This window comes from Oncorhynchus gorbuscha, linkage group LG17 (genome assembly GCF_021184085.1).
Source record: "Oncorhynchus gorbuscha isolate QuinsamMale2020 ecotype Even-year linkage group LG17, OgorEven_v1.0, whole genome shotgun sequence".
Taxonomy (NCBI): Eukaryota; Metazoa; Chordata; class Actinopteri; order Salmoniformes; family Salmonidae; genus Oncorhynchus; species Oncorhynchus gorbuscha.
In genome coordinates, this window is record NC_060189.1 from 50,844,542 (window position 1) to 50,858,293 (window position 13,752).

The 13,752-nt window shown below is 44.3% G+C and overlaps 2 protein-coding genes across 2 annotated transcripts; one reads left to right on the forward strand and one right to left on the reverse strand.

Moving 5' to 3' along the window:
* Positions 1-519: 519 nt before the first annotated feature.
* pold4 (DNA polymerase delta 4, accessory subunit) lies at positions 520-2,703 on the reverse strand. Its single transcript, XM_046309247.1, is given in 6 exon segments — positions 520-680; positions 1,105-1,175; positions 1,287-1,327; positions 2,043-2,132; positions 2,540-2,667; positions 2,669-2,703. Coding segments are annotated over 6 exon segments (375 nt in total). The 5' UTR covers positions 2,689-2,703; the 3' UTR covers positions 520-655.
* A 1,227-nt stretch (positions 2,704-3,930) lies between these two features.
* Positions 3,931-9,829, forward strand: LOC124001438 (FACT complex subunit SSRP1-like). The gene is made up of 3 exons (XM_046308169.1): positions 3,931-3,990; positions 9,129-9,314; positions 9,683-9,829. Exons 1-3 carry the CDS (start codon positions 3,931-3,933, stop codon positions 9,827-9,829), a joined length of 393 nt encoding a protein of 130 aa, XP_046164125.1.
* Positions 9,830-13,752: the final 3,923 nt, after the last annotated feature.

The window sequence follows — 13,752 nt, forward strand, 5'->3', positions numbered from 1 at the left end:
TTGCTCTCAGAGGATGTGTTGGTATCATTCTTTATTCATGGCTGTGTTCTGAGGCGAAATTGTGAGTGAGCCCACTCCCTTGGCTGAGAGCAAGGGGACCATCCACACATGTTGTGTAGACAGTGACACATTCTATTACACAGTAATAACACATTGAGTATACCAGACATTAGGAACACCTTTCTAATCTTGAGCAACTCAAGAAAAAAAAGGTGTTCCTAATGTCTGGTATACTCAATGTGTATTACTGTGTAATAGAATGTGTCACTGTCTACACCACATTAGCAGGTAATAGCAACATCTGACTGTCCCTCTCTCTCTCTCTCTCTCTCTCTCTCTGTCTCTCTCTCTCTCTCTCTCTCTCTCTCTCTCTCTTCACTCTGGTACATATACAATTGAAAAACTTTATTTTGAAATAGGTTACCTATAAAAAATATTTATGTAAACGTCTCAAAAGTGTACCAAATGTGTGACGTAGGCAGTGGTGTGTTTGTGTGACAGACCGAACAAAAAAGGATATTTGGGTAGAAAATGTTATTTATTTATTTAAGTGTAGTGTGATGGTTAGCAGTCAAACCCAAACTGAACAAAAGCAAAACCACGTGAACTTTGGACATTTCACTTATATCTTCTCTGTCTCTCCACTTTTTATTTCTCACAATGGATAGTCACTCCACAGGCTGAAAGACAAAACAGTACGAAGACAATATTTTATGACAATTGTATAATATCTAATTACTGTTATGCACAATGCTACTTATGATACTGTATGGCTGGAATACATTTGTAATGGTCCAGAATCAAGTGTGTGTGTTTATGAGAGTTTTTTTTGTGTGTGGTGTGTGTACACTCTTAGAAAAAAAGGTGCTATCTAAAACCTAAAGGGGTTCTTCAGCTGTCCCCATAGGAGAACCATTTGAAGAACCCTTTTTGGTTCCATGTAGAACCATTTTGGTTCTACATGGAACCCAAAATACTTCTACCTAGAACCCAAAAGGCTTCTCCTATGGGGACAGCCGAAGAACCCTTTTTACTAAAGAATGTACATGCATTTGTACATGAATCTGCTTGTTCGTTGTGTGTGTAGTATTCTGATCATGGTACCAGTGTGTGTAGTCCGGGTCTGTGTCTGCGCTAAGTAGCAAATCTCTGATCTCCTGAGGGGGTTTAACCTTCTCCTATGGGGACATTAAAGAATGTCTCATTTGTACATGAATCTGCCAGTTGTGCTACTATATCTCCTGGACCTTCCCGTTCTGTGTCTCAGCTGAAGGCTATTCCCATGCATGCTGTGCAGCTCTCTCCCACCTCTGCAAGCGACTGATACCTGATAGAGAGAGAGAGAGAGAGAGTGGGAGTACAGTGCGAGTAGGAACTCTACTGTAGATCATATAACACTATGAGATACAGGAGGGAAAACAATTGGATCGGTTTAAAACAATTCGCAAAACAATATGTCACAGGAGATGAAACGCTAAAACATCACTGTCACGCCCTGGTCGAAGTATTTTGTGTTTATCTCTATGTATTGGGTCAGGCCAGGGAGTGGCATGGGGTTTTTGTATTGTGGTGTGTTTTGTCTTGGGGTTTTGGTATATAGTGGGATTGTAGCTAGTGGGGTGATCTAGCAGAGTCTATGGCTGTCTGGAGTGGTTCTCAATCAGAGTCAGGTGTTTATTGTTGTCTCTGATTGGGAACCATATTTAGGCAGCCATATTCTTTGGTTGTTTTGTGGGTGATTGTCCTTAGTGTCCTTGTAACTGTCTAGTGTTAGTTTGCACCAGTTTAGGCTGTTTCGGTTTTCGTTACGTTTTGTAGTGTTTGTGTTTAGTGTGTTTTCTTCATTAAACATGAATCGTAATCTACACGCTGCGTTTTGGTCCGACTCTCCTTCACCACACTTAGAAAACAGTTACAATCACACTATAAAGGAACCATGCAAAGATGAAACACTGGCGCTCCGCTGTGCTGCATGTTGTTATTATGAACAACGGTATTAAAATGTGTTGTCAAGATAGTTAACACGGGTTGCTGCAGGGTACCTGTGCAGGGTCCATACCGCCAGTCCTGGTCAAACTGCCTCAGCTCCTGCAGCTCTATCTCTCTGGCCGTGAGGGGATGCGGCTTAGTGTCTGATTGGACGAGAGACAGGAAGCCAGGTTAGAGTGACACCACCATGACCAATCACTTACAGCTGGGCCATAGTGCTCTGTTGACAAATTGAGTTGCATCACTGAATCACTCATTTCCTCTCCGGAGACCAATAAAACTATTCTAGCATGCCATTTCATTTTATTCATTGTGTCTTTTGGGTGTCATTATTTGGGTGTCATTTGAAAACAGTAGTTCAATTTCATACTCTACTATGTCCCATCTGTCTTGTATGACAACTGTGTGGTTTGCTGTACACACACACACACACACACACACACACACACACACACACACACACACACACACACACACACACACACACACACACACACACACACACACACACACACACACACACACACACACACACACACACAGCTCTAACTCTTCTGGGGAGGAGATGGGGTCCTCTTCTCCCTCTTCTCCTCTCTCCTGGATCTCTTTACTACCTTGTAGGAGTCGGTGATCAGAGCTGCACGTTTGGCCGTCATAGCTGACAGACAAACAGACATAGGGTGTGTTTTCTACTGACATTGATGAGTAGGCAGTGTTTCTATTTCAATAGTGAAATTCCGAATCTGGGTTCTTGTTTCATTTAAACCAAGTCTGCAGTATAGTTTGCGGGTTGACGTTGTTACACACAGGGCATAACTACATTTTGACACAGCGACTGAACGTCCCACCCCAACCTTAGTTTCTTTACAAATGGATTGAAGTCTGTAATGCAAACATTAGCTGCATAACGTGCAATTTCGACGATATTTCGCCAATAGTGTAAAGTATTGTGAACATTTTGTATGCATTACTATCATATGACATTTTCTGCGCGTTTTCATTGGTTTCTTGTACTTGCGGAATTCTTTGTGTGCAAAAACGTTTTTTTTTATCAAGCCCTTGATATTGTTTTATAACATACCAGATCGCAATTCTGTTCGATGTCTTTCCACTTCGATTTTTGCCTGACGATCAATTTGTATGTTCTCATGAACAAAACAATCGAAACGCAACAAACCCGGACCAAGAGAAGAAAAAAACGTCAAACGTAACACATAACAGCCTTTGGCAACGTCACTTTCGACGCACACGACGTAAAGACTTGACATTCTCCCCACTCACAGCATTACAAGTTGACAGCTACAACACAACGGTTAGTAATGTAAACAAGACGTTATTCCACAGATCAACGATAGTCGGTAGACAATAACATAGTAATGGCACCATTATAACAAGCTGTACTACAATGCATAATAGTTTTTACATGTCATAAGGGTTATTTACATGTCTCAGTCCCCATTTGCTTGACAGCTGACCGCTACACATAACAAGCATGTTGGGTTGGTTGTTATTAACACTGCAAGGCCTGCTATGCTAAATTGTTGGGGCATGCAGTTCATACAGGCTTCCATATAAATCATTTAGATTCATTTCATTCAAGACTTAGTCCACTTCCTGCACATAAATTGTAAATCATTGAAACAATATATATTTCTTACAAATGTATATAAAGAGTTAGACAGTGATATAGCTCTATGAGTTTGTAGTTTGTTTATACTATAGACAGTACAGTAGACACTTTTATTCAAAGCGAATGACAGTTATGTGCATACACTTTATTGACGAGTGATCCCGGTAATCGTACCCACCGCCCTGGCATTGCAAGCCCCATGCTTTACCAATTGAGCTAGAGGACCAGTATAATGAAGAGAGACGGTTGTCCTCTCTCTGTGTGTGGTATTAGAGGCACAGTGGCTCCTGAGGACCAGAGGAATAGCTGCCATGGGCGACCCACTGGAGGTCAGTGACATTTACCAGGAGGTCAATGGGTCATGGGGGAGTGTGTGTGTGTGTGCATGCACGTGCGTGTTTGTGCATGTGTGTGTGTGAGAGAAATAGGGAGAAAGGACTCGAGGAGAGACTGTCTGTGTGTGTTTCTGCACAGCAACAGATATCTGACAATGCAGTAACAAGTCAACAGTTAAAAACTATGACCAACTTTTCTAAATGTGTGTTTGTCTATGTTTACTTCAGGTGTTTCTATACAGTATATGTACAGTTGAAGTCAGACGTTTACATGCACTTATGTTGGAGTCATTCAAAATAATTTCTCAACCACTCCACACATTTCTTGTTAACAAACTATAGTTTTGGCAAGTCGGTTAGGACATCTACTTTGTGCATGACAAAAGTAATTTTTACAACAATTGTTTACAGACAGATTATTTAACTTATAATTCACTGTATCACAATTCCAGTGGGTCAGAAGTTTACATACACTAAGTTGACTGTTCCTTTAAACAGCTTGGAAAATTCCAGAAAATGATGCCATGGCTTTAGAAGGTTTTGATAGGCTAATCGTCAGAGTCGTGTGTATGGGTGGCAGGGAAGTCAGGCACAGGAGAGTAAAACGAGTGTAATGGAGTCCTTTTAATATATGTCCACTAAACATGCTCCAAACACTAAATATACATACATGATAAACATGGGTACAAGGACCCGTCGCACACCTATACAAACATAAACAACACTGAAATAAAACAATCTCTGACAAAGACATGAGGAAAAACAGAGGGTTAAATACACAACAGGTAATGAATGGGATTGAAACCAGGTGTGTAGGAAGACAAGACAAAACCAATAGAAGACCGGTGACGTCGACAGCCGAGCACCACCCGAACAAGAAGAGGCAACGACTTCGGTAGAAGTCGTGACAGTACCCCCACCCCCCCGGACGCCGGCCTCAGGGACGACCCGGAGAGCGATCCGGATGGAGACAGTGGAATTATTTTAAAATGGAAGGATCTAACACGTCCTTCACCGGAACCCAGCATCTCTGCTTCGGCCCGTACCCCTCCCAGTCCACGAGGTACTGAAGGCCCCTCGCCCGACGTCTCGAATCCAATATGGATCGAACAGAGTACGCCGGGACCCCCTCAATGTCTAGAGGAGGCGGAGGAACATCACGCACTTCAGCCTCCTGGAGCGGGCCAGCCACCACCGGCCTGAGGAGAGACACATGGAACGAGGGGTTAATACGGTATTTAGTGGGCAGTTGTAACCTATAACATACCTCGTTCACTCTCCTCAGGACTTTAAACGGCCCCACAAACCACGGACCCAGCTTCCGGCAGGGCAGGCGGAGGGGCATGTTTCGGGTCAAGAGCCAGACCCTGCCTCCCGGGTGGCGCAGTGGTTAAGGGCGCTGTACTGCAGCGCCAGCTGTGCCATCAGAGTCCCTGGGTTCGTGCCCAGGCTCTGTCGTAACCGGCCGCGACCGGGAGGTCCGTGGGGCGTCGCACAATTGGCCTAGCGTCGTCCGGGTTAGGGAGGGCTTGGTCGGTAGGGATGTCCTTGCCTCATCGCGCACCAGCAACTCCTGTGGCGGGCCGGGGACAGTGCGCGCTAACCAAGGTTGCCAGGTGCACGGTGTACCCTCCGACACATTAGTGCGGTTGGCTTCCGGGTTGGATGCGCGCTGTGTTAAGAAGCAGTACGGCTGGTTGGGTTGTGTATCGGAGGACGCATGACTTTCAACCTTCGTCTCTCCCGAGCCCGTACGGGAGTTGTAGCGATGAGACAAGATAGTAGCTACTACAACAATTGGATACCACGAAATTGGGGAGAAAAAAGGGGTAAAAAAAATCGAATAAAAAAAAGAGCCAGACCCTGTCCCCTGGTGCGAACACCGGGGCCTCACTGCGGTGACGGTCTGCGCCAACCTTCTGGCGCGCTGAAGGTGGACGTAGGCTGCCTCCCAGGTTTCCTCAGCGAGCCGAAACCAATTGTCCACCCGAGGAGCCTCGGTCTGACTCTGATGCCAAGGAGCCAAAACCAGCTGATACCCTAATACACATTGAAAGGGAGAAAGGTTAGTGGAGGAGTGATGTAGCGAGTTCTGGGCCACCTCTGCCCAGGGCACGAACTTCGCCCACTCCTCCGGCTGGTCCTGGCAATAAGACCGCAGAAACCTACCCACATCCTGGTTAACTCTCTCCACCTGCCCATTACTCTTGGGGTGAAAACCTGAGGTAAGACTAACCGAGACCCCCAGACGTTCCATGAGCGCCTTCCAGACCCTTGATGTGAACTGGGGACCCCGATCAGACACTATATCCTCAGGCACCCCATAGTGCCGGGAAAACGTGTGTAAACAGGGCCTCCGCAGTTTGTAAGGCTGTAGGGAGACCAGGCAAAAGGAGGAGACGACACGACTTAGAAAACCGATCCACAACGACCAGGATCGTGGTGTTACCCTGTGAAGGCGGAAGATCAGTTTTTAAAAATTCATCGACAGGTGCGACCACGGCCGTTGTGGAATGGGTAAAGGTTGTAGCTTACCTCTGGGCAGGTGTCTAGGAGCCTTGCACTGGGCGCACACCGAGCAGGAGGGAGCATAAATCTTCACGTCCTTAGCTAAATTGGGCCACCAGTACCTCCCATCAAGACAGCGCATCATCCAACCTATCCCAGGATGACCAGAGGAGGATGACGTGTGGGCCCAATAGGTCATTCGGTCGCAGACAGCAGACGGAACGTACAGACGACCAGCTTAAGGGGAGAGGGCTCTGCACGTGACGCCTGCTCAATGTCCGCGTCCAGCTCCCACACTACTGGCGCCACCAAACACGAAGCTGGGAGTATGGGAGTGGGATCCAAGGACCGCTCCTCTGTGTCATAGAGCCGGGACAATGTGTCTGCCTTAACCTTCTGGGAGCCTGTTCTGTAAGAGAGGGTAAACATAAAACAAGTGAAAAACATTGCCCACCTTGCCTGACGAGGATTCAGTCTCCTCGCTTGCCGGATGTACTCCAGATTGCGATGGTAAGTCCAGATGAGAAAAGGGTGTTTAGCCCCCTCAAGCCAATACCTCCATGTCTTCAAGGCTTTTACAAAAGCTAACAGCTCCCTGTCCCCCACATCATTGTTTCCCGAACGTACCCGAACGCTGAGAGAGCACTGCTCCTATACCAGCTTCGGATGCGTCCACCTCCACTATAAATGGCGAAGAGGGATCCGGATGAGCCAACACAGGAACCGAGGTAAACAGAGTCTTTGGGTTCTTAAAAGCCCAGTTCGCCTCAACCGACCACTGCAAGTGCACTGGGCCCCCCTTTAGCAGTGAGGTAATGGGAGCAGCCACCTGACCAAAACCCCGGATAAACCTCCGGTACTAATTGGCAAACCCTAAAAAACGCTGCACCTCCTTAACCGTGGTTGGAGTCGGCCAATTTCGCACGGCTGTAATGCGGTCGCTCTCCATTTCGATGCCCTAGGAAGGAGATGGATTGGTGAAAGAACAAGCATTTCTCAGCCTTGACATATAGATCATGCTCCAACAGGTGACCAAGCACTTTGCACACCAGGGACATATGCTCGGCGCGTGCAGCGGAGTATATCAGGATATCATCGATATACACCACTACACCCTGCCCGTGCAGGTCCCTGAAGATCTCATCTACAAATGATTGTAAGACTGATGGAGCATTCATCAACCCATATGGCATGACACGGTACTCATAATGACCTGAGGTGGTGCTAAATGCCGTCTTCCACTCATCACCCTGCCGAATACGCACCAGATTGTATGCACTCCTGAGATCCAATTTTGTGAAGAAGCGTGCCCCGTGCATTGACACTAATTGACATCATTTGAGTCAATTGGAGGTGTAGCTGTGGATGTATTTCAGGGCCTACCTTCAAACTCAATGCCTCTTTGCTTGACATCATGGGAAAATCAAAATAAATCAGCCAAGACCTCAGAAAGAAAATTGTGGACCTCCACAAGTCTGGTCCATCCTTGGGAGCAATTTCCAAATGCATTAAAGTACCATGTTCATCTGTACAAACAATAGTACACAAGTATAAACACCATGGGACCACGCAGCCATCATAGTGCTCAGGAAGGAGATGCGTTCTGTCTCCTAGAGATGAAAGTACTTTTGTGCGAAAAGTGCAAATCAATCCCAGAACAGCAAAGGACCTCGTGAAGATGCTGGAGGAAACAGTTACAAAAGTATCTATATCCACAGTAAAACGAGTCCTATATTGACATAACCTGAAGGGCCGCTCAGGAAGAAGCAACCACTCCAAAACCACCATAAAAAAGCCAGACTACGGTTTACAACTGCACATGAGGACAAAGATCTTACTTTTTGGAGAAATGTCCTCTGTCTGATGAAACAAAAATAGAACTGTTTGGCCATAATGACCATAGTTATTTTTGGAGGAAAAAGGGTGAGGCTTGCAAGCCGCAGAACACTATCCCAACCGTGAAGCACGCGGTGGCAGCATCATGTTGTGGGATTGCTTTGCTGCAGGGGGGACTAGTGCACTTCACAGTAGATGGCATCATGAGGATGGAAAATTGTGTGAATATATTGAAGCAACATCTCAAGACATCAGTCAGGAAGTTAAAGCTTGGTCCCAAATGGGTCTTCCAAATGGACAATGATCCCCAAGCATGCTTCCAAAGTTGTGGCAAAATGGCTTAAGGACAACAAAGTCAAAGTATTGGACTGGCCATCACAAAGCCCTTTGTGGGCAGAACTGAAAAAGTGTGCGAGCAAGGAGGCATACAAACCTGACTCAGTTACACCAGCTCTGTTAGGAGGAATGGGCCACAATTCACCCAACTTATTGTGGGAAGCTTGTGGAAGGCTACCCAAAACGTTTGACCCAAGTTAAACTATTTAAAGGCAATGCTACCAAATACTAATTGAGTGTATGTAAATTTATGACCCACTGGGAATGTGATGAAAGATATAAAAGCTGAAACAAATCATTCTCTCTACTATTATTCTGACATTTCATATTGAAGTGGTGATCCTAACTGACCTAAGACAGGGAATGTTTACTTACATTTAAGATTAAATGTCAGGAATTGTGAAAATTGAGTTGAGATGTATTTAGCTAAGGTGTATGTACGTAAACTTCCGGCTTCAACTGTATGTCAACACAGTTTACTGTGTTTTCCCCAGAATGACTGCCGTCTGCGGTTCGGTAGACAGAGTGTGGTGTATAACAGCAGTAAGACAGGGAAGGTGGACAGCATCCCATCTGTGGAACTGTCTCAGGCCCAGTGGAGACGTGTATGTCTGGGACAGGGCATCAAGTTGACCACCAGCACTGGGCACATCTACAAATATGACGGCTTCAGAGACACAGTGACCAGAGGGATGGGGGAAGGGGGGGGGGTGAGGAGGGTAGAGGAGAAGTGAGGGGAGGAAAGGGGTGGAGGAGAGGAAAAAAGGACGGAGGGTAGGAGGAGAGGGAGGGGGAGGGAGGGAGATATCGTTGAGGTGAGACAGAGATGGAGGGAAGGATGAAGGGGAGGGAGGTATGGATGATGGAGGAGAGAAAACATGAGAACAGGGAGGAAAGAGGTGGAAAGAGGAAAGAATGGGAATGAAAAGAGAGTAAAGAGTGAGTTTGGAGTAGGAACGAGATCAGAGAGGAGTATAGAATAATATGAAACAGAAAAATCAGCATGGAAAATAAACATTGTCTTCTCTCTCTACATCCTTCTCTCTAGGAATTTGAGAAGATATCTGAGTACTTCAAAGCCCACTACAAAGTGGAGCTGCCAGAGAAAGAATTGTGTGAAAGGGGGTTGGAACTGGGGCACCGACAAAACCCGTGGAGGTGGGGGGGGCTGTGTGTGAGCGTGTGTCTGGTATAGACTTGAAAGCAAATACCCACACTCACTGAAATATTCTTTAAGTTGTAATGTATTTTGTGTTTAGCAGCAGAGGTCATAACAAATGAATGGCAGTGTTTGTCAAAGTCTGGTATAGACTCCCATTTTAGTCCCATATTCAGAAAACTTTAACCTGTTAATCCTACCCCCTACTTTTTCGAACATTCTGTTAAAAATCGCGCAACATTTCAGCGCCCTGCTACTCATGCCTACTACTACTACTACTACTACTACTCATACTCATGGAATATAGTATATGCATATGATTAGTCTGTGTGGATAGAAAGCACTCAGACGTTTCTAAAACTGGTTAAATCACGGCTGTGACTATAAAAGAACGTGCGTTTCATCGAAAAGCCCAGGAAAATCTGATCACTGAAAATTGGAAAATATATCAATGCGCCACTTGTATGTATTGTTGAATGGAAACCACATTACCTGGAGCCGAGATTGCAATTCCTACAGCTTCCACACGATGTCACCAGTCTTGTCAATTGCCTAGGCTTTGTTTCTTGGTCAAACGAAGAAGAGACAGCCCATTTCCTCCGGTCTCCGACCGGATGTTTTTGAGTAGAAATTTCTGAACATGATGTGAAGACGTCGAGCTATTGAATATACATCGCCCGTGATCAATTTGATAGATTATTAACGTTTACTAATACTTAAAGTTGCATTACAAAAGTATTTCGAAGTGTTTTCTGAAAGTTTATCGTCAACTTTTTTCATTTAAAAAAAATGATGTTGCGTTATAAAACGCAGTTTTTTCCTTGATCACACAGTCTTCATAGATTGATATCTAGACTATATATGGACCGATTTAATCGAAAAAAAGACCCAATAGTGATGTTTATGGGACATCTAGGAGTGCCAACAAAGAAGATCGTCAAAGGTAATGAATGTTTTATTTCTGCGTTTTGTGTAGCGCCGACTATGCTAATTATTTTGTTTACGTCCCCTGCTGGTCTTTTGGGGTGTTGCATGCTATCAGATAATAGCTTCTCATGCTTTCGCCGAAAAGCATTTAAAAAATCTGACTTGTTGGCTGGATTCACAACGAGTGTAGCTTTAATTCAGTACCCTGCATGTGTGTTTTAATGAAAGTTTGAGTTTTAACGAGTGCTATTAGCATTTAGCGTAGCGCATTTGCATTGCCAGATGTCTAGATGGGACGCATGCGTCCCGGGTCGACCCAAGAGAGTTTATCAAAATTGTGTTTGTTTTCAAATTCTTTATGGCTCTGTGTAATCTTAGGTAAATATGTGTCTATAATATGGGCATACATTTGGCAGGAGGTTAGGAAGTGCAGCTCAGATTCCACCTCATTTTGTGGGCAATGTGCACATACAGTGGGGCAAAAAGTATTTAGTCAGCCACCAATTGTGCAAGTTCTCCCACTTAAAAAGATGAGAGAGGCCTGTAATTTTCATCATAGGTACACCTCAACTATGACAGACAAAATGAGAAATTTTTAATGAATTTATTTGCAAATTATGGTTGAAAATAAGTATTTGGACAATAACAAAAGGTTCTCAATACTTTGTTATATACCCTTTGTTGGCAATGACAGAGGTCAAACATTTTCTGTAAGTCTTCACAAGGTTTTCACACACTGTTGCTGGTATTTTGGCCCATTCCTTCATGCAGATCTCCTCTAGAGCAGTGATGTTTTGGGGCTGTTGCTGGGCAACATGGACTTTCAACTCCCTCCAAAGATTTTCGGGCGGTGTGTTTGGGATCATTGTCATGCTGAAAGACCCAGCCACGTTTCATCTTCAATGCCCTTGCTGATGGAAGGTGGTTTTCACTCAAAATCTCACGATACATGGCCCCATTCATTCTTTCCTTTACACGGATCAGTCGTCCTGGTCCCTTTGCAGAAAAACAGCCTCAAAGCATGATGTTTCCACCCCCATGCTTCACAGTAGGTATGGTGTTCTTTGGATGCAACTCAGCATTCTTTGTCCTCCAAACACGACGAGTTGAGATTTTACCAAAAAGTTCTGTTTCGGTTTCATCTGACCATATGACATTCTCCCAATCTTCTTCTGGATCATCCAACTGCTCTCTAGCAAACATCAGATGGGCCTGGACATATACTGACTTAAGCAGGGGGACACGTCTGGCACTGCAGGATTTGAGTCCCTGGCGGCGTAGTGTGTTACTGATGGTAGGCTTTGTTACTTTGATCCCAGCTCTCTGCAGGTCATTCACTAGGTGTTACTGTAATTTAATTATTCATCAATTGAAATCCCTTAATCTATTTTATGAAAATTTCTAAGATTTCTTGTTTGCATTAAATAGACGCAGACCAGTCTCTCAATAATAGGTAATAGAATTTATTCTCGGAGCGCGCTCCCACTTAATCACGTGCAGCAGTTTATATACAGATCATGATGTAATTTCATTGCTGTAACAGAATCCCCTCCTCTCGAACGGGACAAAGTGAGGTGAAAAGTTCATTCTAACTTACTAACACACTCCCAGATAACTTTTGACCCCTCAACATTATCGATCACCACTGAGCTGACAGTTTTAATTAACAGAAAACCCAGGAATGCACTCACTGCCTTATCTAAAAACCCCAGAGCTAAGTTTCTGTAGGTTCAACGTTAGGTTAACGACATTATTTGTTTACACAGTCCCCAACCCATTAGTTTCTTCCTAGTTGGAATGGTGTTCATTAACTTTAATTACTCCTTGTCCGTGTCACACAATCCCTTCTTATGAACTCATATTGTTAATCAGATATAATAAAACAGAGTATAAGTTGACTTAGTTACAATTCCATTTCAAATTATTTGTTCAGTCATTTAATCATAATTTCCCAACACTAGGTCCCCCCGTGTGGTTCTGGGATTTTTGCTCACCGTTCTTGTGATCATTTTGACCCCACGGGGTGAGATCCCCAGATCGAGGGAGATTATCAGTGGTCTTGTATGTCTTCCATTTTCGAATAATTGCTCCCACAGTTGATTTCTTCAAACCAAGCTGCTTACCTATTGCAGATTCAGTCTTCCTAGCCTGGTGCAGGTCTACAATTTTGTTTCTGGTGTCCTTTGACAGCTCTTTGGTCTTGGCCATAGTGGAGTTTGGAGTGTGACTGTTTGAGGTTGTGGACAGGTGTCTTTTATACTGATAACAAGTTCAAACAGGTGCCATTAATACAGGTAATGAGTGGAGGACAGAGGAGCCTCTTAAAGAATAAGTTACAGGTCTGTGAGAGCCAGACATCTTGCTTGTTTGTAGGTGACCAAATACTTATTTTCCACCATAATTTGCAAATAAATTCATTAAAAATCCTACAATTTGATTTTCTGGATTTTTTTTCTAATTTTGTCTGTCATAGTTGAAGTGTACCTATGATGAAAATTACAGGCCTCTCTCATCGTTTTAAGTAGGAGAACCTGCACAATTGGTGGCTGACTAAATACTGTTTTGCCCCACTGTAGCCTGTCTTATCTTGAGAGCCAGGTCTGCCTACGGCGGCCTTTCTCAATAACAAGGCTATGCTCACTGAGTCTGTACATTGTTAAAGCTTTCCTTATTTTTGGGTCAGTCACAGTGGTCAGGTATTCTGCCACAGTGTACTCTCTGTTTAGAGCCAAATAGCATTCTAGTTTGCTCTGTTTTTTGTAAAAAGTTTCCAATGTGTCAAGTAATTATCTTTTTGTTTTCTCACGATTTGGTTGGGTTTAATTGTGTTGCTGTCCTGGGGCTCTGTGTGGTCTTTTTGTGTTTGTGAACAGAGCCCCAGGACCAGCTTGTTTAGGGGACTCTTCTCCAGGTTCATCTCTCTGTAGGTGATGGCTTTGTTATGGAAGGTTTGGGAATCACTTCCTTTTAGGTAGTTGTAGAATTTAATGGTTCTTTCCTTGATTTTGATAATTAGCGGGTATCGGCCTAAT

Excerpts from the sequence above, each read along its gene's own strand:
- LOC124001438 (XM_046308169.1), top strand. The coding sequence starts at position 3,931 with ATGGGCGACCCACTGGAGGTCAGTGACATTTACCAGGAGGTCAATGGG. Across the intron at positions 3,991-9,128 it reads TCAATGGGTCATGGGGGAGT|AATGACTGCCGTCTGCGGTT; the intron begins GTGTGTGTGTGT and ends TGTTTTCCCCAG. Across the intron at positions 9,315-9,682 it reads ATGACGGCTTCAGAGACACA|GAATTTGAGAAGATATCTGA; the intron begins GTGACCAGAGGG and ends CCTTCTCTCTAG.